Raw genomic sequence first — 24,425 nt, 5'->3', positions numbered from 1 at the left:
TGGCAGCGATTACAGACTTAAGTCTTCTTGGGTATGACTCTACAAGCTTGACACACCTGTATTTGGGGAGTATCTCCCATTCTTCTCTGCAGATCCTCTCAAGCTCTGTCAAGTTGGATGGGGAACGTCGCTGCACAGCTATTTTCAGGTCTCTCCAGAGATGTTAGATCAGGTTCAAGTCAGGGCTCAGGTTGGGCCACTCAAGGACATTCACAGACTTGTTCCGAAGCCACTCAGACGTTGTCTTGGCTGTGTGCTTATGGTCGTTGTCCTGTTGGAAGGTGAACCTTCGCCACAGTCTGAGGTCCTGAGCTCTCTTGAGCAAGTTTTCATTAAGGATCTATCTGTACTTTGCTCTGTTTATCTTTCCTTCAATCCTGACTAGTCAATTCAATTCAATTCAATTTAAAGGCTTTATTGGCACAGAAAACATAGTCTGCTTCACCATAGGGGTGATGCCAGGCTTCTTCCAGATGTGACGCTTGGCATTCAGGCCTAAAAGTTCCATTTTGGTTTCATCAGACCAGAGAATCTTGTTTCTCATGGGCTGAGACTCTTTAGGTGCCTTTTGGCAAACTCCAAGCAGGCTGTCATGTGCCTTTTACTGGGGAGTGGCTTCCGTCTGGCCACTACCATAAAGACCTGATTGGTGGAGTGCTGCAGAGATGGTTGTCCTTCTGGAAGGTTCTCCCATCTCCACAGAGGAACTCTGGAGCTCTGTCAGAGTGACCATCGGGTTCTTGGTCACCTCCCTGACCGAGGCCCTTCTCCCCCGATTGCTCAGTTTGGCCGGGCGGCCAGCTCTAGAAAGAGTCTTGGTGGTTCCAAACTTCTTCCATTTAGGAATGATCGAGGCCATTGTGTTCTTGGGGACCTTCAAATGCTGCAGAAATTTTTGGGTGCCCTTTCCCAGATCTGTTTCTCAACAAAATCTTGTGTATGTTTTGTGTGTGTGTGTGTGTGTGTGTGTGTGTGTGTGTGTGTGTGTGTGTGTGTGTGTGTGTGTGTGTGTGTGTACTAGGAGGGCACCATAAGCACCAGCCATGGGCCTCCCGACACCTCCCCCTAACTGTCTCAGACTTAGCTTGGTTTCCTTTGGTGAGACAGACCTAGTCAGATCATATGAGAGACACTTAGCTTGCATCCCCAATGACACCCTATTTCCTATGTAGTGCACTACTTTTGACCATAGGGCTCCCATAGGGCTCTGGTGAAAGTGCTTGATGTAGGGAATAGTGTCCCATTTGGGACAAAACCTTCCAGTAAAGGCTGGCAGACCAAGGCACGAGAGTGTGATCATAACCTAACCATTGGATAACAACAGACCAAGGCCCCAGAGAGTGATCATAGCCCAACCATTGGATAACAACAGACCAAGGCCCCAGAGTGTGATCATAGCCCAACCATTGGATAACAACAGACCAAGGCCCCAGAGTGTGATCATAACCCAACCATTGGATAACAACAGACCAAGGCCCCAGAGTGTGATCATAGCCCAACCGTTGGGTAACAACAGACCAAGATCTCAGAGTGTGATCATAAGCCTGCCGTTGGGTAACAACAGACCAAGGCCCCAGAGTGTGATCATAACCCAACCGTTGGGTAACAACAGACCAAGGCCCCAAAGTGTGATCATAACCTAACCATTGGATAACAACAGACCAAGATCTCAGAGTGTGATCATAACCCAACCGGTGGGTAACAACATACCAATATCTCAGAGTGTGATCATATCCCAACTGTTGGGTAACACCAGACCAAGATCTCAGAGTGTGATCATATCCCAACCGTTGGGTAACAACAGACCAAGATCTCAGAGTGTGATTATAAGCCAGCTGTTGGGTAACAACAGACCAAGATCTCAGAGTGTGATCATATCCCAACCGTTGGGTAGCAACAGACCAAGATCTCAGAGTGTGATTATAAGCCAGCCGTTGGGTAACAACTGACGAAGATCTCAGAGTGTGATTATAAGCCAACCGTTGGGTAACAACTGACCAAGATCTCAGAGTGTGATTATAAGCCAGCCGTTGGGTAACAACTGACGAAGATCTCAGAGTGTGATTATAAGCCAGCCGTTGGGTAACAACAGACCAAGATCTCAGAGTGTGATTATAAGCCAGCCGTTGGGTAACAACTGACCAAGATCTCAGAGTGTGATTATAAGCCAGCCGTTGGGTAACAACTGACGAAGATCTCAGAGTGTGATTATAAGCCAGCCGTTGGGTAACAACTGACGAAGATCTCAGAGTGTGATTATAAGCCAGCCGTTGGGTAACAACTGACCAAGATCTCAGAGTGTGATTATAAACCAGCCGTTGGGTAACAACTGACGAAGATCTCAGAGTGTGATTATAAGCCAGCCGTTGGGTAACAACTGACGAAGATCTCAGAGTGTGATTATAAGCCAGCCGTTGGGTAACAACTGACCAAGATCTCAGAGTGTGATTATAAGCCATATATACAGCCGGTGGGCCCGTATTTATAAAGCGTCTCCAAGCAGCATGGATGATATACCGTCAGTTTTGCCTTTAAATTTAGATGATAATGAATAAGATTACCTGGACGGGGGGAGGAGACACTTTGTGAATTCAGCTACTCGACCTCTTCATGATGTCATAACAGTCATCCTCATACATTATCCACTCAGGTATAATGGAAAAAGCAGAGAATGTATCAACGTGGAGGCTGCTGAGGGGAGAACGACTCATAATAATGGCTGGAATGGAGCAAATAGAATGGCATCAAAGACCCGGAAACCATGGAAACCATGTGCTTGATATCTTTGATACCATTCCACTGATTCCGCTCCAGCCTTTACCACAAGCCAATCCTCCCCATCCTCCTGTGGTGTCAAATTAAACAATATTGTTTCTTCTATATGAATTCAAACCTGTATTCTGAATCTATAACCAGAGTGTTCGTCTCTCAAGGACTTTAGCTAAAGAATAACCATACAAGGTGTCCATCTAGAGGATCATGCAAAAGTTGCAGGCTTACTGGGGATAGGGGGAGGAGCACCCGAAGAGGAGGAGCATGATACTACAGCATCCCTAAATGACAATCTTGACCTTCACCATCTCTATTTCATGACATTCATATCTATATCTCTCTGTGTCTCTCAGGCTGTATCTAAGCTCACATTCACATGTGTCTTTTTCTAGCACTGATTTAGTTGACAGCTGCTTTGTTGTGTGAAGATTTTACTTGCAATTACTGTGATATGTGGTTGCCTTAAATGAACATTTACATGTTATTCTTATCCAGAGTGACTTACACTTAGTGCATTCATCTTTAGATAACTAGGTGGGACAACAACGCATAGTAAATACATTTTTTCTCAATAAAGTATCTTTTTTTGTGTGTGTGTGTGTGTGTGTGTGTGGGGGGGGGGGGGGGGGGTTAGCAGGGGTGCGAGGGGGGGGGGGGGTGCTTTCTTACCTACCTTAGTAGGGAGATGTGTTTTATTTGTTAAGCACTTGAAATGCATCCTCTTTAACAAATGTGCTATATAAATGAAGTTTGATTTGATTAGAATAGAATAGGGCATTCATCCACACATATTATCAATGCTTACAGACCATTTTGAGCTGCAAAGTGAGACAGCTAGCATTTACACTGGGATGGTTTAATTTATTTGTAGCTTAGATATCCATTTTGGATCTTCATGAATTAACTTATAATATGTATGTAAATAGATAGTATAGCTACATCAGTGAATGGTTTGTTTCATTGTATTGCTGTTGCTCCACATTTCATCATGGTGATGGTTTGTTTCATTGTATTGCTGTTGCTCCACATTTCATCATGGTGATGGTTTGTTTCATTGTATTGCTGTTGCTCCACATTTCATCATGGTGATGGTCATGTGATCTTCGAACGTTTCACCACATCCACTTCACTACATTCAGTTGTCGCGATAGCGCTGCCACTCAGCGACTCCACAGTGAAACACGTTGACACTGTCTGTAAATGTCAGTGTCCTTTTACATGACATGGAGACCTGCACTAAAACCTTTTTTGAAGGAAATGATTGGCCTGTTTTAGTCGCGTAGTTATCGTTAGTGTAAGGAGAAACAGTATTGCACAGTTCAACTGTGTGAAATACAGATACATTTATTATCTCTCTCTCTCTCTCTATATATATATATATATATATATATATATATATATATATATATATATAGTCGCTCATTTGATATTTCAGAGAGTATAAATGTGACTGCCTATGAGTCTGCCTGTGACAGTCTGTGCTTGCTGGCTGTATTGTCCTTCCCTTGTCTACATTGACATGTCTTTACCACCTAAATGACATTCTCAACCTTTAGCTACCCTCTCTATTCCATTATACTCATACCTCTCTTTCTCTGTGTCGCTAAGCCCATATCTAAACTAACACTCACATTTGTCTTTTAATAGCACGGATTTTGATAACAGCTACTTTTTTTGTGGAAGGTTTCACTTGCAATGACTGTAGTATATGTTTGTCTCACCTGACTTAGTCGTGCTAGAGAAGAGTGTCTGCTAAATTACCAAAATGTAATGTAAATGTATGCTTGTGCCTGTGACCATCACCATTAGTGAAATGCAAGGATACATTTACATTACATTTCGACTAGATAGTATACAGCTTATGTCAGAATTGACTTTTCATTACAGGTTTTTAGTAGAACTGATGCAGCAGGTTAACAGAATGAACGTAGCCGTTTAGGAGAGGTAGGTTTAGGCTTATGTCAAATGTTAGCTAAAATGCTAAAGGCCATGTTGTTCCTGTGCCTGCCAGGTGTAGCTTACCTCTCCCACTCAAATAACATTGGGAGGGGCCTGGGCTTCTGGCTGGCTCCTCTTATTTCCCTGGCAAATGTTGTCACCACCAGTTCAGTTCCCCTCCTTCCCACCTCCCTCCCTTACTGTCACAGTCTCAAGTCAGAGAGGACAACTCCTCAGAGGATAATGGAGGCTCCTGGAAGAAGGACCTTTGTCGCTCTGTGTTTCTACACTGCACTACTTACTCTCTCAGGTAAGAGGAAGAAGAGACACACATGTTAATTGAATGTCATTTCAGGAGAAATTCATTAAATGTTTTGCGAGTGTAACCAAAAGCGTTACAATCAACATCAACATTGCCAATTATCTTTCATTAGTTGGATCCTCATCGAGCCACTAGACTGTATTTGATTTGATCAGTTATTACGCGCATGATAGAATGGTACTTCTTTAATCATAGTGTTTAGGACAGAGATACCCCTATGCATGTGTGTTAGGACAGAGATACCCCTATGCATGTGTGTTAGGACAGAGATATGCATGTGTGTTAGGACAGAGATACCCCTATACATGTGTGTTAATGCAAAGTGTTGATGTTCGTGTTGGTCCACAAGGATTCTATGGTGGTTGACTAAGTTGTTACTACGTAGGTATGTTAGATTACAGTAGCTACCGATATTTATTATCTGATTGCATGTGTTCAAATGCGTTTTTTGGTTGGACTTTTATGGTCGTAATGAGGGGGATTTGAGCATTTCTGTAGTAAGCAAACGAGGCAGGAAGGACACACTGGAAAGAGTTCATCAACCAGGCCTCTGCTGACTCAGCTTGGAGTCCGTCTAATCAGGGATTGACTGGGAACAGAAATCGACCCTGGCTTTTCTATCAAACTGGCCCATCATGGACGGACTGGGAACAGAAATCGACCCTGGCTTTTCTATCAAACTGGCCCATCAGGGACGAACTGGGAACAGAAATCGACCCTGGCTTTTCTATCAAACTGGCCCATTTCTTTCCTCAAGTCCTCCACACTGGCGCATTTGTTAGCTGGTTCAGTCCATCTGGCATTTGCCAGAATTTCCCTTTGGCCAGTCCGTCCCTGTTGATGATAACAGATATCCAACCAATGGACCAAACGACCTGATAAGCCGACCCTCTGATGCCCTAACACAACAATAGAACCACTTCAGATGGCCCATTGTCTCAGTAATCTCCACTGTCTCTTATCCAGTGGTGAAAGTAGATGTCTTAGTAAAGATTGGTCATATCACCTATAACATGTACTGCCTTTTAATGTGGCATAAACACAACCAGTCATGATGTCTAACAATCACTTCAATCACTTCATTAAAGCTAGGCTATGGGCGCACGTTTGTCCACTCAACAAATTATTCCAGCATCCAATTTGATGAATGGAAAGAGACATCTGTTACAAAACACTTTCATGTGTAGGCCTTACTCCTGTAGCCTGAATTTATGCTTCCACTGCTTTCCGTGTGCGTCTCGGCCACTCATCTCCGCCTTGGCAAAACGTAAGTGTTCTGATCAAACCACAACGCGTATGCCAACCGGTTTCAAGTCAATTTGGAGCATATGCCAACCGGTTTCAAGTCAATAGCTTATGCCGACCGGTTTCAAGTCAATTTGGAGTGTATGCCAACCGGTTTCAAGTCAATTTGGAGCGTATGCCGACCGGTTTCAAGTCAATTTGGAGTGTATGCCAACCGGTTTCAAGTCAATTTGGAGCATATGCCGACCGGTTTCTAGTCAATTTGGAGTGTATGCCAACCGGTTTCAAGTCAATTTGGAGCGTATGCCGACCGGTTTCTAGTCAATTTGGAGTGTATGCCAACCGGTTTCAAGTCAATTTGGAGCATATGCCGACCGGTTTCTAGTCAATTTGGAGTGTATGCCAACCGGTTTCAAGTCAATTTGGAGCGTATGCCGACCGGTTTCTAGTCAATTTGGAGTGTATGCCAACCGGTTTCAAGTCAATTTGGAGCATATGCCGACCGGTTTCTAGTCAATTTGGAGTGTATGCCAACCGGTTTCAAGTCAATTTGTAGCGTATGCCGACCGGTTTCAAGTCAATTTGGAGCATATGCCAACCGGTTTCAAGTCAATTTGGAGTGTATGCCGACCGGTTTCAAGTCAATTTGGAGCATATGCCAACCGGTTTCAAGTCAATTTGCAAATGTTTCATGCACCTGACATGCGGTAATGTTAAATGATGGTGTAATAGCATGTAGTTTTCTAGGCATTTTGTGTTCATTATTGTGATAGGCTCACATTTTACCATTAAGGCATATACCCCACTATTTATTTTGCTGGGATGCCGTAACGGACTGTACTGACTTATGGTTAGAGAAAACAGTGGCAGCAGTGGGTTCAGCACACTCTTGTCCTGCTTATTCAACCAGACTGGTCTCATCGACTAGACGTAACATACTGTAGTAAACATAAATCTGGGACACTCAAATCAGCATATGTTACGTTAGGTATGGTTGAAAATCAAAAGGAGAGCCACACACTCTAGGTGCTCAGATGCAATAATTTTATAGCCAACATTTTGTATAATGACAAACACCGTGAGTCACTAGTTTATATGGTGTGTGATAACACCTTTGATTGGGATCAGTTTCCCTGTTTGGGGGTGTTTGAAGGATCTACATTTGTAAATGCCATTGCATTGAGAACAGCCATTAATTACACTTGTAATTTTGATCCGGTAGAGGCACAAGGAGACATTGTGCAGGGGTATTTTGTGGTAAATCAGAGTTAATGTGGTGGTAAACAAATTAATCTCTGAGATATAACTTTAGCATTTTAGCTAATTAACTACTTTTGAGCTACATTGCAACTACTTAGCATGTTAGCTAACCCGTCCCCTAACCCTAACCTCAACTCTTTAACCTAACTCCAAATCTTAACCCTAACCTTTTAATCTAACTCCTAACCTCAACCCCTAACCCCCAGAGCTAACGTTAGCCACCCAGCTAACGTTAGCTACAACAAGTTGGAAATCCCTGCCCCCAAAAAATTTGGTACATTTTTTTGTTTTGTTGACAATACAGAACATACATATACAAACGACAGCATACAGAAGCACACAAACATCAACGACATCACACCTGCCCAGACCCACCTGCTCACACCCCAATCTCCAGCGCCCGCATCACTCTCCACCACATGGCATCAAACGGCACCATTTGGTTTCTCTTCATCGCCCACACACTTTCAACATTTAGACAGTAAGGCATTTGACCTTTCCATTGTGTTAGCGATGGAGGATTGGTTGATTTACAGTTTTTAAGTATACGTTTTTTCAAGATTCTTGGAATTCATAACATATTTGGGCTCCCGAGTGGCATTGCATCTCCTTGCAAGAGGCATCACTACAGCCCCTGGTTTGAATCCAGGCTGTATCACTTTTGGCCATGATTGGGAGTCCCATAAGGTGGCGTACAATTGGCCGTCATTGTAAATAAGAATTTGTTCTTAACTGACTTGCCTAGTTAAAGAGTTTAGCAAATTAACATATTGTACAAATTGTAATTCGTAACATACAGTATCATTCGAATTCTAATTCATAACATATCATACGAAATGGATGATGGACATCCACAAATTAATACATATTAATATTAATACGTAACAATTCATTCCAAATGAAGTGTCTCGGATTTGCGTACAGAATAATACAAAAAGCTCTGAGACCAGGTTGATTCAACATTGACTGATACACACAGACAGACAGACAGACAGACAGACAGACAGACAGACAGACAGACAGACAGACAGACTATCAGAATGGTGGGTGTAGCTGGTATATGCAGTCAGGCCCAGAAGAGCAGAGAATTGGGAGAAACGTAACTTTACACAGAATAATGAATGGTGCAAGGTAAAACAATACACTTGCCCAAACACAAACACACGAACATCAACTTTTACACACGGGCAAGAAACAGCACCCGTCTAAAATAACCAGTCACCAACATTACCGAACATGACATAAAACAATCCCGCACAACACCATGGGGGAAACAGAGGGTTAAATACATGGACAAAAATTAGGGGAATAAAAAACAGGTGTGTAGAAACAAAGACAAAACAAATGGAAAATGAAAAGTGGCTAGTAGACCGGCGACGCCGAGAGCCGAGCGCCGCACGAACAAGGAGAGGAACAGACTTCGGCTGAAGTCGTGACACACACACACTCCCAGTGATGGCCAAACTGCTACCCGTGGCCAGGCTGTTTCTACTATTAATGTTTAGGACATAACACCAGGCACAGAGTTAATCTATTGTGATGAACAACAGGGGGTTCCAGCAGGGCCTGGATGTCCACTTGGAGAACTGGACTGACTGGGGAGGATGGAGGGAGCGAGAGAGTGGGAGAGGGAGGGAGGGGGAGAGAAGGGATAGAGGTGAGGGGAGGAACAGTGGAAGGAGGGAGGGAGAGAGAGGTGAGGGAAGAGAGGGGGGGGGGGTGGTGAGGGACAAGACAGAGGGAGGGAGAGAAAGAGACAGAAAGGAAGGGAGGGGGGATAGAAGACGGGCATAAAAACAGAAAGGGAGAGAAAGTGATAGGGGAGCGGGAGATATAGGGAGGTGGAGAAAGAGAAGGAAAGGGGGGGGGTGTATTTACCTTTATACCGCCTAGCTACCTGCCTGCTGCTGCTTAATCTGAGCTGGCAACAACACACTTATGACATCACCCAGTCCCTTCCTAATCGTAGAAACCCAACCCTGCCTTTGGCAAAATAGCTGCAAAACTTTTTGTTTGTTATTTTGAGAAAGAAAGACAATGTTGAAGACACCAAACCTAATGACAGTAAATGTCTATTTCTATTGGATGTCGTAACTCAAAGGTGATTGTTTTTCTGTCAGTTATCAGTGTGGGAACTGCTTGCTACCGTAATGTAAACAGAGCAAAGTCAGTCTACAATATTCAACGGCTACATCATACAGCTTAAGGATGTTTGCTTTAATACCAGTTAGTAATAACAAGACACCAGGCTTGTCATTGGCTCTAAGAATTGGGTTAATATTTGCTTACCTCAGTTTCAGGACAGAGTTCTGGATAAAGTAAATGGAATGATAGTATGCCACAGATGTGTCAATCATGTAAACGTATCTCAATCTGACTTATTCTTTCTGCTCTATGAAGCGCAGCATGAAGAGACGTAGACGGCCATCTTTACTTTTCATGTTAATTAGGACCATGCCTCAGGACTACCTGGCATGATGACTCCTTGCTGTCCCCAGTCCACCTGGCCGTGCTGCTGCTCCAGTTTCAACTGTTCTGCCCGCGGCTATGGAACCCTGACCTGTTCCGTGCTACCTGTCCAAATCCTGCTGTTTTCAACTCTCTAGAGACAGCAGGAGCGGTAGAGATACTCTCAATGATCGGCTATGAAAAGTCAACTGACATTTCCTCCTGAGGTGCTGACTTGTTGCACCCTCGACAACTACTGTGATTATTATTATTTGACCATGCTGGTCATTTATGAACATTTGAACATCTTGGCCATGTTCTGTTATAATCTCCACCCGGCACAGCCAGAAGAGGACTGGCCACCCCTCATAGCCTGGTTCCTCTCTAGGTTTCTTCCTAGGTTTTGGCCTTTCTAGGGAGTTTTTCCTAGCCACCGTGCTTCTACACCTGCATTGCTTGCTGTTTGGGGTTTTAGGCTGGGTGTCTGTACAGCACCTTGAGATATCAGCTGATGTAAGAAGGGCTATAAAAATACATTTGATTTGATTTGAATGAAAAGATCAGGGCCCTTATTCATAAAGCATCTGGGAGCAGGGGTGCCTGTCCATATAATCTTATTCATTATGATCAAGAAGGCAAAACTGATCCTAGATCAGCACTCTTACTCTGAGATGCTTTATGAGGGCCCATATTGTACCTGTTTTGTATGTACCAGTAGCTTTGTGTGTGACATGTTTACACCCCCTATGTACATCAAATGAGAAACATTGCAGGCTCTAAGGTAGAAAACACAATGGCCCAACACATGAAGAGGTACACAAACTGGAATCTTTGCATTTGTTATTAGTGTGATAGAGTCCACACTGAGACTAATTTGTTAATTTCTTTCTCTCTCTATAGCTCACTCTCTTGCTCCTTCCCTCTATAACACTCTCTCTCACCCCTTCCTTCCCTCCTCTATAATACTCTCTCTCACCCCTTCCTTCCCTCCTCTATAATACTCTCTCACCACTTCCATACCTCCTCTATAATACTCTCTCTCACCCCTTCCTTCCCTCCTCTATAATACTATCTCTCACCCCTTCCTTCCCTCCTCTATAATGCTCTCTCTCACCCCTTCCTTCCCTCCTCTATAATACTCTCTCTCACAACTTCCTTCCCTCCTCTATAATACTCTCTCACCCCTTCCTTCCCTCCTCTATAATACTCTCTCTCACCCCTTCCTTCCCTCCTCTATAATACTCCCTCACCCCTTCCTTACCTCCTCTATAATACTCTCTCTCACCCCTTCCTTCCCTCCTCTATAATACTCTCTCACCCCTTCCTTCCCTCCTCTAGAATACTCTCTCACCCCTTCCTTCCCTCCTATATAATACTCTCTCACCCCTTCCTTCCCTCCTCTATAATACTCTCTCTCACCCCGTCCTTACCTCCTCTATAATACGCTCTCACCCCTTCCTTACCTCCTCTATAATACTCTCTCACCCCTTCCTTCCCTCCTCTATAAAACTCTCTCACCCCCTCCTTACCTCCTCTATAATACTCTCTCTCTCACCCCTTCCTTCCCTCCTCTATAATACTCTCTCTCACCCCTTCCTTCCCTCCTCTATAATACTCTCTCTCACCCCTTCCTTCCCTCCTCTATAATACTCTCTCACCCCTTCCTTCCCTCCTCTATAATACTCTCTCTCACCCCTTCCTTCCCTCCTCTATAATACTCTCTCTCACCCCTTCCTTCCCTCCTCTATAATACTCTCTCTCACAACTTCCTTCCCTCCTCTATAATACTCTCTCACCCCTTCCTTCCCTCCTCTATAATACTCTCTCTCACCCCTTCCTTCCCTCCTCTATAATACTCCCTCACCCCTTCCTTACCTCCTCTATAATACTCTCTCTCACCCCTTCCTTCCCTCCTCTATAATACTCTCTCACCCCTTCCTTCCCTCCTCTAGAATACTCTCTCACCCCTTCCTTCCCTCCTATATAATACTCTCTCACCCCTTCCTTCCCTCCTCTATAATACTCTCTCTCACCCCGTCCTTACCTCCTCTATAATACGCTCTCACCCCTTCCTTACCTCCTCTATAATACTCTCTCACCCCTTCCTTCCCTCCTCTATAAAACTCTCTCACCCCCTCCTTACCTCCTCTATAATACTCTCTCTCTCACCCCTTCCTTCCCTCCTCTATAATACTCTCTCTCACCCCTTCCTTCCCTCCTCTATAATACTCTCTCTCACCCCTTCCTTCCCTCCTCTATAATACTCTCTCACCCCTTCCTTCCATCCTCTATTAATACTCTCTCTCACCCCTTCCTTCCCTCCTCTATAATACTCTCTCACCCCTTCCTTCCCTCCTCTATAATAATTTCTCACCCCTTCCTTCCTCTATAATACTCTCTCTCACCCCTTCCTTTCCTCCTCTATAATACTCTCTCACCCCTTCCTTACCTCCTCTATAATACTCTCTCTCACCCCTTCCTTCCCTCCTCTATAATACTCTCTCTCACCCCTTCCTTCCCTCCTCTATAATACTCTCTCACCCCTTCCTTCCCTTCTCTATAATACTCTCTCACCCCTTCCTTCCCTCCTCTATAATACTCTCTCACCCCTTCCTTCCCTCCTCTATAATACTCTCTCTCACCCCTTCCTTCCCTCCTCTATAATACTCTCTCTCACCCCTTCCTTACCTCCTCTATAATACTCTCTCACCCCTTCCTTGCTCTATAATACTCTCTCTCACCCCTTCCTTCTCTCCTCTATAATACTCTCTCTCACCGCTTCCTTCCTCTATAATACTCTCTCTCACCCCTTCCTTCCCTCCTCTATAACTCTCTCACCCCTTCCCTCCTCTATAACACTCTCTCACCCCTTCCTTACCTCCTCTATAATACTCTCTCTCACCCCTTCCTTCTCTCCTCTATAATACTCTCTCACCCCTTCCTTACCTCCTCTATAATACTCTCTCACCCCTTCCTTCCTCTATAATACTCTCTCACCCCTTCCTTCCCTCCTCTATAATACTCTCTCTCACCCCTTCCTTCCCTCCTCTATAATACTCTCTCACCCCTTCCTTGCTCTATAATACTCTCTCTCACCCCTTCCTTCTCTCCTCTATAATACTCTCTCTCACCGCTTCCTTCCTCTATAATACTCTCTCTCACCCCTTCCTTCCCTCCTCTATAACTCTCTCACCCCTTCCCTCCTCTATAATACTCTCTCTCACCCCTTCCTTCTCTCCTCTATAATACTCTCTCTCACCCCTTCCTTCTCTCCTCTATAATACTCTCTCTCACCCCTTCCTTCTCTCCTCTATAATACTCTCTCTCACCCCTTCCTTACGTCTTCTATAATACTCTCTCACCCCTTCCTTCCGCTATAATACTCTCTCTCACCCCTTCCTTCTCTCCTCTATAATACTCTCTCTCACCCCTTCCTTCTCTCCTCTATAATACTCTCTCACCCCTTCCTTCCCTCCTCTATAATACTCTCTCACCCCTTCCTTCCCTCCTCTATAATACTCTCTCTCACCCCTTCCTTCCCTCCTCTATAATACTCTCTCTCACCCCTTCCTTACCTCTTCTATAATACTCTCTCACCCCTTCCTTCCGCTATAATACTCTCTCTCACCCCTTCCTTCTCTCCTCTATAATACTCTCTCTCACCCCTTCCTTCCCTCCTCTATAATAGTCTCTCACCCCTTCCTTCCCTTCTCTATAATACTCTCTCACCCCTTCCTTCCCTCCTCTATAATACTCTCTCACCCCTTCCTTCCCTCCTCTATAATACTCTCTCTCACCCCTTCCTTCCCTCCTCTATAATACTCTCTCTCACCCCTTCCTTACCTCCTCTATAATACTCTCTCACCCCTTCCTTGCTCTATAATACTCTCTCTCACCCCTTCCTTCTCTCCTCTATAATACTCTCTCTCACCGCTTCCTTCCTCTATAATACTCTCTCTCACCCCTTCCTTCCCTCCTCTATAACTCTCTCACCCCTTCCCTCCTCTATAACACTCTCTCACCCCTTCCTTACCTCCTCTATAATACTCTCTCTCACCCCTTCCTTCTCTCCTCTATGATACTCTCTCACCCCTTCCGTCTCTCCTCTATAATACTCTCTCTCACCCCTTCCTTCCCTCCTCTATAATAGTCTCTCACCCCTTCCTTCCCTTCTCTATAATACTCTCTCACCCCTTCCTTCCCTCCTCTATAATACTCTCTCACCCCCTCCTTCTCTCCTCTATAATACTCTCTCACCCCTTCCTTACCTCCTCTATAATACTCTCTCTCACCCCTTCCTTCCTCTATAATACTCTCTCTCACCCCTTCCTTCCCTCCTCTATAATACTCTCACCTCTTCCTTCCTCTGTAATACTCTCTCACCCCTTCCTTACCTCCTCTATAATACTCTCTCTCACCCCTTCCTACCCTCCTCTATAATACTCTCTCTCACCCCTTCCTTCCCTCCCTCCTCAGAAGTAAACTCAGAGTTCGTCCACGTTCCGTCCGTGCTCAATGGCGTCAAAGGGAAGTCCCTCCTCCTCTCCGTGGAGACTCACTTTCAAAATGAGGATGTTGAGATCCAGGGCAGCTGGTACCAGACCCGGCCGGGGGGCCCCAAAACCCTCCTGGTGACCTTCCACAACCACACAGCCATCATGGTGGCATCCATGAGACACAGGAACCGCTTCTTTTTCCAGCCCCCCAACGCCTCTCTCCTGATCCCCAGGCTGGACGAGGCGGCGGAGGGGGACTATCACCTGGACCTGGATATTCACTTCCCCCAGAGACAGGAGCTCGTCAGAGTCGAGAGGACCATCCATGTCACTGTAGATGGTGAGTTGGTGGTGAACACCAGAGAATCTTATGTCAATCTCTATTTTTACATCATTGATTGACGAGCTATACATCTTATATATGTTGTGTACATAGGCAGATCATTGTGGAATGTTGCATGTATGGAACATTTCGGCCTGGCTGCATCAATCCAATTGCCATGTACTTCGAAAGACTTAAAGACCTCTCCGGTAAATTGTTTAACGGACTGCATTACAATACTGTTTCTTTCATCAGCATACTCACTGTTCTATCTCTCCCCTTCTCCAGTACCCGTGTCCACTCCTGTTATCAGGAAGACCCCATCTTCTACAGTTGTTGAGGACAAGGAGAACGTGACGTGGACCTGCTGGGTGGAGAACGGGACCAGGGTTCAGTACCAGTGGCTGAGGAACAACATGCCCCTAGATGCTAGTGATCGCCATCAGTTCTCACAGGATAACTCTACTCTGGTGATAAATCCTGTGAGGAAGAAGGACATTGGACAGTACCGCTGCCTGGCCAAGAACCACATCAGCCAGAGACAGAGCCACACCCTGGACCTTAATGTATTCTGTAAGTACCGTAGGTCTGTCTAAAACAGCACACCCCTATTGGTCTAAAACAGCACACCCCTATTGGTCTAAAACAGCACACCCCTGTTGGTCTGTCTAAAATAGCACACCACTGTTGGTCTGTCTAGAACAGCACACCCCTGTTGGTCTCTCTAAAACAGCACACCCCTGTTGGTCTGTCTAAAACAGCACAACCCTGTTGGTCTCTCTAAAACAGCACACCCATGTTGGTCTGTCTAAAACAGCACACCCCTGTTGGTCTGTTTAAAACAGCACACCCCTGTTGGTCTGCCTAAAACAGCACACCCCTGTTTGTCTGTCTAAAACAGCACACCCCTGTCCGTCTGTCTAAAACAGCACACCCCTGTTGGTCTAAAACAGCACACCCCTATTGGTCTGTCTAAAACAGCACACCCCTGTTGGTCTGTCTAAAACAGCACACACCTGTTGGTCTAAAACAGCACACCCATATTGGTCTGTCTAAAACAGCACACTACTGTTGGTCTGTTTAGAACAGCACACCCCTGTTGGTCTGTCTAAAACAGCACACCCCTGTTGGTCTGTCTAAAACAGCACACTACTGTTGGTCTGTCTAGAACAGCACACCCCTGTTGGTCTGTCTAAAACAGCACACCCCTGTTGGTCTGTCTAAAACAGCACACCCCTATTGGTCTAAAACAGCACACCCCTGTTGGTCTGTCTAAAACAGCACACCCCTGTTGGTCTGTCTAAAACAGCACACCCCTGTTGGTCTGTCTAAAACAGCACACCCCTGTTGGTCTGTCTAGAACAGCACACCCCTGTTGGTCTGTCTAAAACAGCACACCCCTGTTGGTCTGTCTAAAACAGCACACCCCTGTTGGTCTGTCTAAAACAGCACACCCCTGTTGGTCTGTCTAAAACAGCACACCCCTGTTGGTCTGTCTAGAACAGCACACCACTGTTGGTCTGTCTAAAACAGCACACCCATGTTGGTCTGTCTAAAACAGCACACCCATGTTGGTCTGTCTAAAACAGCACACCCGTGTTGGTCTGTCTAAAACAGCACACCCATGTTGGTCTGTCTAAAACAGCACACCCCTGTTGGTCTGTCTAAAACAGCACACCCCTGTTGGTCTAAAACAGCACACCCATGTTGGTCTGTCTAAAACAGCACAGCCCTGTTGGTCTAAAACAGCACACCCATGTTGGTCTGTCTAAAACAGCACACCCCTGTTGGTCTAAAACAGCACACCCATGTTGTTCTGTCTAAAACAGCACACCCATGTTGGTCTGTCTAAAACAGCACACCCATGTTGGTCTGTCTAAAACAGCACACCCGTGTTGGTCTGTCTAAAACAGCACACCCCTGTTGGTCTGTCTAAAACAGCACACCCCTGTTGGTCTGTCTAAAACAGCACACCCCTGTTGGTCTGTCTAAAACAGCACACCCCTGTTGGTCTGTCTAAAACAGCACACCCCTGTTCGTCTGTCTAAAACGGCACACCCCTGTTCGTCTGTCTAAAACAGCACACCCCTGTTGGTCTGTCTAAAACAGCACACCCCTGTTGGTCTGTCTAAAACAGCACATCCCTGTTGGTCTGTCTAAAACAGCACACCCCTGTTGGTCTGTCTAAAACAGCACACCCCTGTTGGTCTGTCTAAAACAGCACACCGTTGGTTGGGGAAGGAAATTAAAGGCAACTTCTCATACTTTGTTTTCCCCATTTTAAAGAAGTACAAAGACTTTACATCGTCCTGGCCTTCTATGAGTAATCTCAGTATGTAAATCCATCCCACCCCTGGGCACACACTGTGCAGATATGGCATTTGCATGTCTGACAGACGTCCAGTGTTCTGTGGCGATACTATCGTTGCAGTAGCGCTATCGTGATGCTGTTGCGTTAATGAAACCAGGCTGGTCCTGGCAGGTTTGGAGATTGTTGGAGGTTGTTGACATATAATATGTTTGGACACTAGCCCGTCCTACAGTTGAAAATGTTATCTTCCAACAAGACGACAAATGTTGCAGTACGTCAAAACAGTTCCATGATGATAAATGCAGTTCGCAATGGTTGTATTTATAGATGCAGTCAGAGGAAAGGGATTCATTAGATGGGACCTCTTTGTCTTAACATCTAATGTAACACCCATGTAGAGTGCCTTGCGAAAGTATTCGGCCCCCTTGAACTTTGCGACCTTTTGCCACATTTCAGGCTTCAAACATAAAGATATAAAACTGTATTTTTTTGTGAAGAATCAACAACAAGTGGGACACAATCATGAAGTGGAACGACATTTATTGGATATTTCCAACTTTTTTAACAAATCAAAAACTGAAAAATTGGGCGTGCAAAATTATTCAGCCCCTTTACTTTCAGTGCAGCAAACTCTCTCCAGAAGTTCAGTGAGGATCTCTGAATGATCCAATGTTGACCTAAATGACTAATGATGATAAATACAATCCACCTGTGTGTAATCAAGTCTCCGTATAAATGCACCTGCACTGTGATAGTCTCAGAGGTCCGTCAAAAGCGCAGAGAGCATCATGAAGAACAAGGAACACACCAGGCAGGTCCGAGATACTGTTGTGAAGAAGTTTAAAGCCGGATTTGGATACAAAAAGATTTCCCAAGCTTTTAACATCCCAAGGAGCACTGTGCAAGCGATAATATTGAAATGGAAGGAGTATCAGACCACTGCAAATCTACCAAGACCTGGCCATCCCTCTAAACTTTCAGCTCATACAAGGAGAAGACTGATCAGAGATGCAGCCAAGAGGCCCATGATCACTCTGGATGAACTGCAGAGATCTACAGCTGAGGTGGGAGACTCTGTCCATAGGACAACAATCAGTCGTATATTGCACAAATCTGGCCTTTATGGAAGAGTGGCAAGAAGAAAGCCATTTCTTAAAGATATCCATAAAAAGTGTTGTTTAAAGTTTGCCACAAGCCACCTGGGAGACACACCAAACATGTGGAAGAAGGTGCTCTGGTCAGATGAAACCAAAATTGAACTTTTTGGCAACAATGCAAAACGTTATGTTTGGCGTAAAAGCAACACAGCTGAACACACCATCCCCACTGTCAAACATGGTGGTGGCAGCATCATGGTTTGGGCCTGCTTTTCTTCAGCAGGGACAGGGAAGATGGTTAAAATTGATGGGAAGATGGATGGAGCCAAATACAGGACCATTCTGGAAGAAAACCTGATGGAGTCTGCAAAAGACCTGAGACTGGGACGGAGATTTGTCTTCCAACAAGACAATGATCCAAAACATAAAGCAAAATCTACAATGGAATGGTTCAAAAATAACATATCCAGGTGTTAGAATGGCCAAGTCAAAGTCCAGACCTGAATCCAATCGAGAATCTGTGGAAAGAACTGAAAACTGCTGTTCACAAATGCTCTCCATCCAACCTCACTGAGCTCGAGCTGTTTTGCAAGGAGGAATGGGAAAAAATGTCAGTCTCTCGATGTGCAAAACTGATAGAGACATACCCCAAGTGACTTAGAGCTGTAATCGCAGCAAAAGGTGGCGCTACAAAGTATTAACTTAAGGGGGCCGAATAATTTTGCACGCCCAATTTTTCAGTTTTTGATTTGTTAAAAAAGTTTGAAATATCCAATAAATGTCGTTCCACTTCATGATTGTGTCCCACTTGTTGTTGATTCTTCACAAAAAAATACAGTTTTATATCTTTATGTTTGAAGCCTGAAATGTGGCAAAAGGTCGCAAAGTTCAAGGGGGCCGAATACTTTCGCAAGGCACTGTTGCTGTAATATCACGTTACATGACTATCTTCTACATTATTGCTCATACAGGTAGAGTTTATTATCCTATTGTGTATTTCTATCAGCAGTTATATAAATGAGTATATTACGCTGATGGCTGCTGACAACACACTTCAAGTTGGAATTGCAGAGACAGGCAGAAACTGAGAGAAGATAATTACAAATAATTTACAGATGTTATTTCGTTGATACATGGTTATTCTTCATCTTACTAAGGAGGACCCCAATGATCCCTAGGCCCGACTTTGAGAAGCACTTCCCTAAGCCATTTCAGTATCACGTTGCCATTATCATTTTTGAGGATATGAGGTTTCATTATAGGCCCCCATCTAATACGTCCAGTTTGTTTTCATATCAACAAACCCGATGTGCAAGCTAATGTGATGACCACAGTGACTAGTAGCATATCCTAGCAACTGAGGCACACAGCTCTAATGTCAGCTTTGTTTTCAATATACGACGGCCATTTCACAAAGGCGTTGTGTTGTCAAACATAATTTTTTAGCATGTAAATACATCTATTCTACAGTGCATGCTATTACTTTCTTTTTCTTCAAGAAATTACATTTTGTTTTACTGAATAAGTCCTATTTATTTCCAATTAAACGGATGATGGTCCTCTCTTTCTGATGTAGCATTTTTTATCTTGACATTGTCAAATACACTCCATCGGAGGTTGAAACGCCTTCGCTAGAACCTGAATGTTTGAGCGGCCGGCCATATGGCGTTGCTTCAGGCCGACACTCTGATGGCAAAAATAAATCAAAATACAGTAATTGCCACCTGTTCAGCTAAAGGACGTGAGAAGACCTGGACTACCACTCGTCCCTGTAGCAGTGAAACCACTCTATGTCTTGTAACCTGATTTGTAGCAGCGTAAAGCTTAATAAAGAGTAGTGACACTAGCAAGAGCAGTGTGTGGGCTTCTTCTTTTTCTCATATTACTCTACTGTTACCACGCACCTGAAACAAAGATAGCTCAGATGTGTGAGTGGTTTTTGAATTTTAGTGAAGGGCCAAAAGCAGCCTTACAATAGGACGACATGTTTACTCAGTTAATGAGATTCTGAATTATTGATGATAAAACAATTCATCTTAGCTGCCAACGGATCCTAGGTTTGCCACAGTCCCAATAGAGTTTGAAGTTGATTATAGTGTTTGTGACAACATGAGCCCCTCTGATATCTTCCAGATGGTCCTTACAATCTGGCTGTAAAGTCTGACCATGGCCTGAGGACCGGGGAGGTCTTCACAGTGAACCCTGGTGAGCTGGTGTTCTTCGACTGTCAGGCCGACTCCAACCCTCCCAACAGCTGTATGTGGATCTCTAAGACCAACAACGCCACTGAGGTCCTCACTGTGGGACTGCGCCTGGAGGTCACCTCATACAAGCTGGCCCAGGCCGAGGAGTTCCTGTGCAGGGCGTATAACAATGTGACCCAGAAGCAGGATGAGACCCAGTTCACCCTGGTGGTGGCCAGCCTGGGGACAGGTGGGTAGAGCTGGGCTGCTGTCCTGGTGTGCTGGAGGGAATGAAGGAGGGACTGGGAACACACACACACACACTCTGGCCTGGGTTGCTGACGTAGCGTAGGTGGGACTGAGAATCAGGTCTGGGTAGCCACTGTGCACCTTATCATGCCATAAAGTACCAAGGCGAGGAAGAGGAGAAGATGAGGTGTGCTGTCAGAGGGACAAAGGGACAAATGTTACTGACATTTGAAACCTAAATGGTGTATATACTATAACCTTTTCTAAATGTGAGCAGTAGCCTTGAATGCAGATAGTCCAAAATAAAGGTACCTTCAGAACAGAACCAGGTAATTCACCTACACACAGTGAATCATAAATATTGTATTTCTTCTCAGTTGCTATGTGCCTGGCCTGTGTAAAAGTCCACTGGCTCCATAGGAGAGTAAACAGAGAAAAATAACAGCTGGTCTCATTGTTGACCACGTTTTACTGCATGTGTGGAGTTTCTATGTGTAGGTGGTTTCAATCTCCAAATGGGCAAACATACACACAATCTTGGCTACTGTATAGCAAGTGACATTGTTGAAAATACAATCTATTGAGAAGTATCTAAAAATGTTATGAACAAACTAAACTTACTAACTGTCCACCAGGTCTGAGTTGACAAGTTTACTCTTAGCTTGGACTCTATTCCCCAATGTGTAGCATTTAGTCACAATACCTGCAGGGCCTGTTTCTCAGTCACAGATTAAGCCTAGTCCATGACTAAAAAGCATTTAGAAAATCTCTATTAAATACAGTAGCTAGTTTTTTAGTCCAGGATTAGGCTTAATCTGTGTCTGGGAAATCGGCTCTGTCTAAGTTTTAAAATGTTATTCTGAATGTAGAGTTATTCTCTTTTATTTGTAGGAAAGGAGAGATATGTCCAGGAGAGCAACTCATTCTCTCCTCTGGCTGCCATCACTCTGTCCTGTCTGTTCATTACTGGCTGTATGTTACTGGTCTACTTCATAAAGACCTGTCATCATCCCAAGAGAGGTAGATGTTACGGCCCTCTTCATAAGTCTCAGGGTGACAGCAGCAACTGTGACCACAGAACACACACTCCTACTGTAGACACTAGATTTTAAAGTTTGATCACAGTACAGTAAATGTAAATGATCTGCAAATGCTATGTCAAACTGAAACAGGATATAGGAGAAAATATCTTCTGACTCTCTATATCATTTCTGTTATTGATGAAGAGCATGACTCTCTATATAATTTGTGTTATTGATGAAGAGCATGACTCTCTATATCATTTGTGTTATTGATGAAGAGCATGACTCTCTATATAATTTGTGTTATTGATGAAGAGCATGACTCTCTATATAATTTCTGTTATTGATGAAGAGCATGACTATCATTTGTGTTATTGATGAAGAGCATGACTCTCTATATCATTTGTGTTATTGATGAAGAGCATGACTCTCTATATCATTTGTGTTATTGATGAAGAGCAAAAAGTATCATCTTAAGTATCATCTTATCTTGTGTCTTTTACAGTTCTCATGAACATCTATAACAGGTAAGAACATTACTGATCCCGGCTTACACATGAATTAAGACCTCTGTCTAGGTAGCCTACATCCAGTAAATGGGTTTAATTCAAGTTTATTTGCCTCTACCATGCAGACCTTTGACTGAACCGAAGCGCCCACACTGTTCAGGTAAGTCCCCTCTCTCCGGCTGTACTGTTTACTTTATACCTTATAGCCTTACATTCCTGCCTGTTGTTAGGCAGTGTCGTGGACATAGCCTTAGACAAACAATACTCTTCATAAAAGGTTCACCAGCATAGAACAATTACAGTAATCATACTTGTTTGACTTGTGCAGACATATTTGTCCATTAGCTTGGTTGATAATCTCTTCACATTTCAGTTGGATTCATCTGTGCTTTAGTGGACTGAGTTCAATACATTTAACTGTGGTGGGGCAGTATTCGGTTTTCCCCAAACCAAAAGTGACACGTACTAAATCAAATAGTCTACTGGGAACAAGAAACAGGAAGTAAGTGGAGAGAGAATAGAACATTGACAGGTGAAGATATAAACTATTAACTACATTGTACTTGCAGGTCATGAGGATGCAACTGAAGACTTTGGCATCTATGAGTTTGTCTCTATACCTGGGAAAATGGAATCTACACAGGTATGTTGTATGTCTTGCAACAATGCAGCTTGGTACAAAAGTCCTAGTTTTCTGTTGTCTCACTCAATCCCCCCATAGGGGTTAACCCTATTGGAGGAATGCGTAACATGTTTTCCTTTAACGCGTGCAACCCAGGTTCTATTCCCAACCCCTCCGTTTGCTATAACATGTAGTGTCCCTAAATGTGTTTGTTTTCATTTCCCAGGCATCAAGCAGATCTCTGGCACACCTAGAGTCTGTCCAGGATTTGCATACCACCATCTATGATGTCATTCGGCACATCCCTGAAACTCCCACCCTGGCTAACCAAAGTCTGCTGTTGAAGCAGTGTGAAGCCTAACTAAGAGACCAGAATATTATTAAAGATACTTTCTGAGTCCCCAAGTGGAACCATATTCTCTGTATAATGCACTATTTTTGACCGAAGCCCTATTTCTAGATAGGGAATAGGGTGCCATTTGGGACACAGTAAACATTGTAAACATTGTGTAAATGAACTCCAGTGAGGTTTTCCTCCTGACAAGTGTACATACCTTCACCAAAGTCCCAATCACTTCTCTGAAATCCCATGGACATTATTCATCAATGGATGAATCCAAAGAGCTTTAATGTGTGAATAAGATATACTGTATTTTTCTCTTGTGCTATTTCAAGCTCTCTCTCTCTGGAAGTGGGCAAGTGGGCAAGTATGAATGAATTATCACATTGCAAGCGAGATACTGTCTGATGGCTGTGTTGTCAAACATAATTTTTTAGCATGTAAATACATCTATTCTACAGTGCATGCTATTACTTTCTTTTTCTTCAAGAAATTACATTTTGTTTTACTGAATAAGTCCTATTTATTTCCAATTAAACGGATGATGGTCCTCTCTTTCTGATGTAGCATTTTTTATCTTGACATTGTCAAATACACTCCATCGGAGGTTGAAATGCCAGGTGTGCTGTTGCCTGTCTGCAATGTATCGTACAGTTTCCTGATACAGATATGTGCTTTTTGGATTTTAATAAAGATGTATAACAATTTGATTAGACTCAAAGAGAGCAGCATCTTTCCATAATTAAATATGATGTGATAGGCCTGGTCTGGTGTGATCTGGTCTAGACAGGTCTGGTGTGGTGTGGTTAGAGAGAGGGAGTGACAGAAGGAGGGTTCAGCATGTGGCACTGTGCCTTCCATCTGCCCCTGCTGACTCATAGTCTCAAATAGTGTGTGTGTGTGTGTGTGTGTGAGGAAGAGAGAGGGAGAGTGGCGAGGTGGGAGATGGAGAGAGAGAGAGAATCTTAATTCAGATTCATGACTCGGGTAAAAGCAGACCAACTGCAAGAACATCTTTAGCTGTGTCAAGTGTGTTAGTTTATCCCCAGTAAGTACTGGAGAGTTTGTTATAATATTGACCAAATGCATTCTGCATTCAGAGTGTATTTTATGATGTCGGCTCCTGTTAGGAAGTCCATCTGTCTCTCTGTATGTTTTACGGGAGGATCCACTCAATACAACTGCATGACAAACAGCACTGGTGCCTGGAGTCAGCACCTCTCCTCACCTTCATTTGACAGGGAAATACTGGAGCGTCATTAAGCAGGAACTAGATTAGGTTGTGTTGT

At 44.0% G+C, this 24,425-nt stretch overlaps 1 protein-coding gene across 2 annotated transcripts in view; it reads left to right on the top strand.

Annotated features, from left to right (window-relative positions):
* The window catches only part of LOC110496644 (HEPACAM family member 2), a 53,169-nt gene extending 29,323 nt beyond the window's left edge, over window positions 1-23,846 (top strand). Inside the window, exons 1-9 of one of the 2 annotated variants that reach the window (XM_090209193.1) lie at window positions 4,734-5,020; window positions 14,462-14,821; window positions 15,092-15,376; window positions 20,345-20,644; window positions 21,535-21,663; window positions 22,171-22,192; window positions 22,300-22,334; window positions 22,744-22,817; window positions 23,023-23,846. In XM_090209193.1, coding sequence (XP_090065319.1) covers window positions 4,738-5,020; window positions 14,462-14,821; window positions 15,092-15,376; window positions 20,345-20,644; window positions 21,535-21,663; window positions 22,171-22,192; window positions 22,300-22,334; window positions 22,744-22,817; window positions 23,023-23,157 — 1,623 coding nt within the window. In that variant the 5' untranslated portion in view covers window positions 4,734-4,737 and the 3' untranslated portion in view covers window positions 23,158-23,846. Of the gene's footprint in view, window positions 1-4,733; window positions 5,021-14,461; window positions 14,822-15,091; window positions 15,377-20,344; window positions 20,645-21,534; window positions 21,664-22,170; window positions 22,193-22,299; window positions 22,335-22,743; window positions 22,818-23,022 lie in introns of those variants that run through there. The other variant, XM_036953421.2, reaches the window with a different exon arrangement.
* The last annotated feature ends 579 nt before the right edge of the window (window positions 23,847-24,425 follow it).

The sequence above is a fragment of the Oncorhynchus mykiss genome, chromosome 18 (genome assembly GCF_057628025.1).
Source record: "Oncorhynchus mykiss isolate SJ-2025 chromosome 18, ASM5762802v1, whole genome shotgun sequence".
Lineage (NCBI taxonomy): Eukaryota > Metazoa > Chordata > Actinopteri > Salmoniformes > Salmonidae > Oncorhynchus > Oncorhynchus mykiss.
This window is presented reverse-complemented; position numbering and strand designations above follow the sequence as displayed.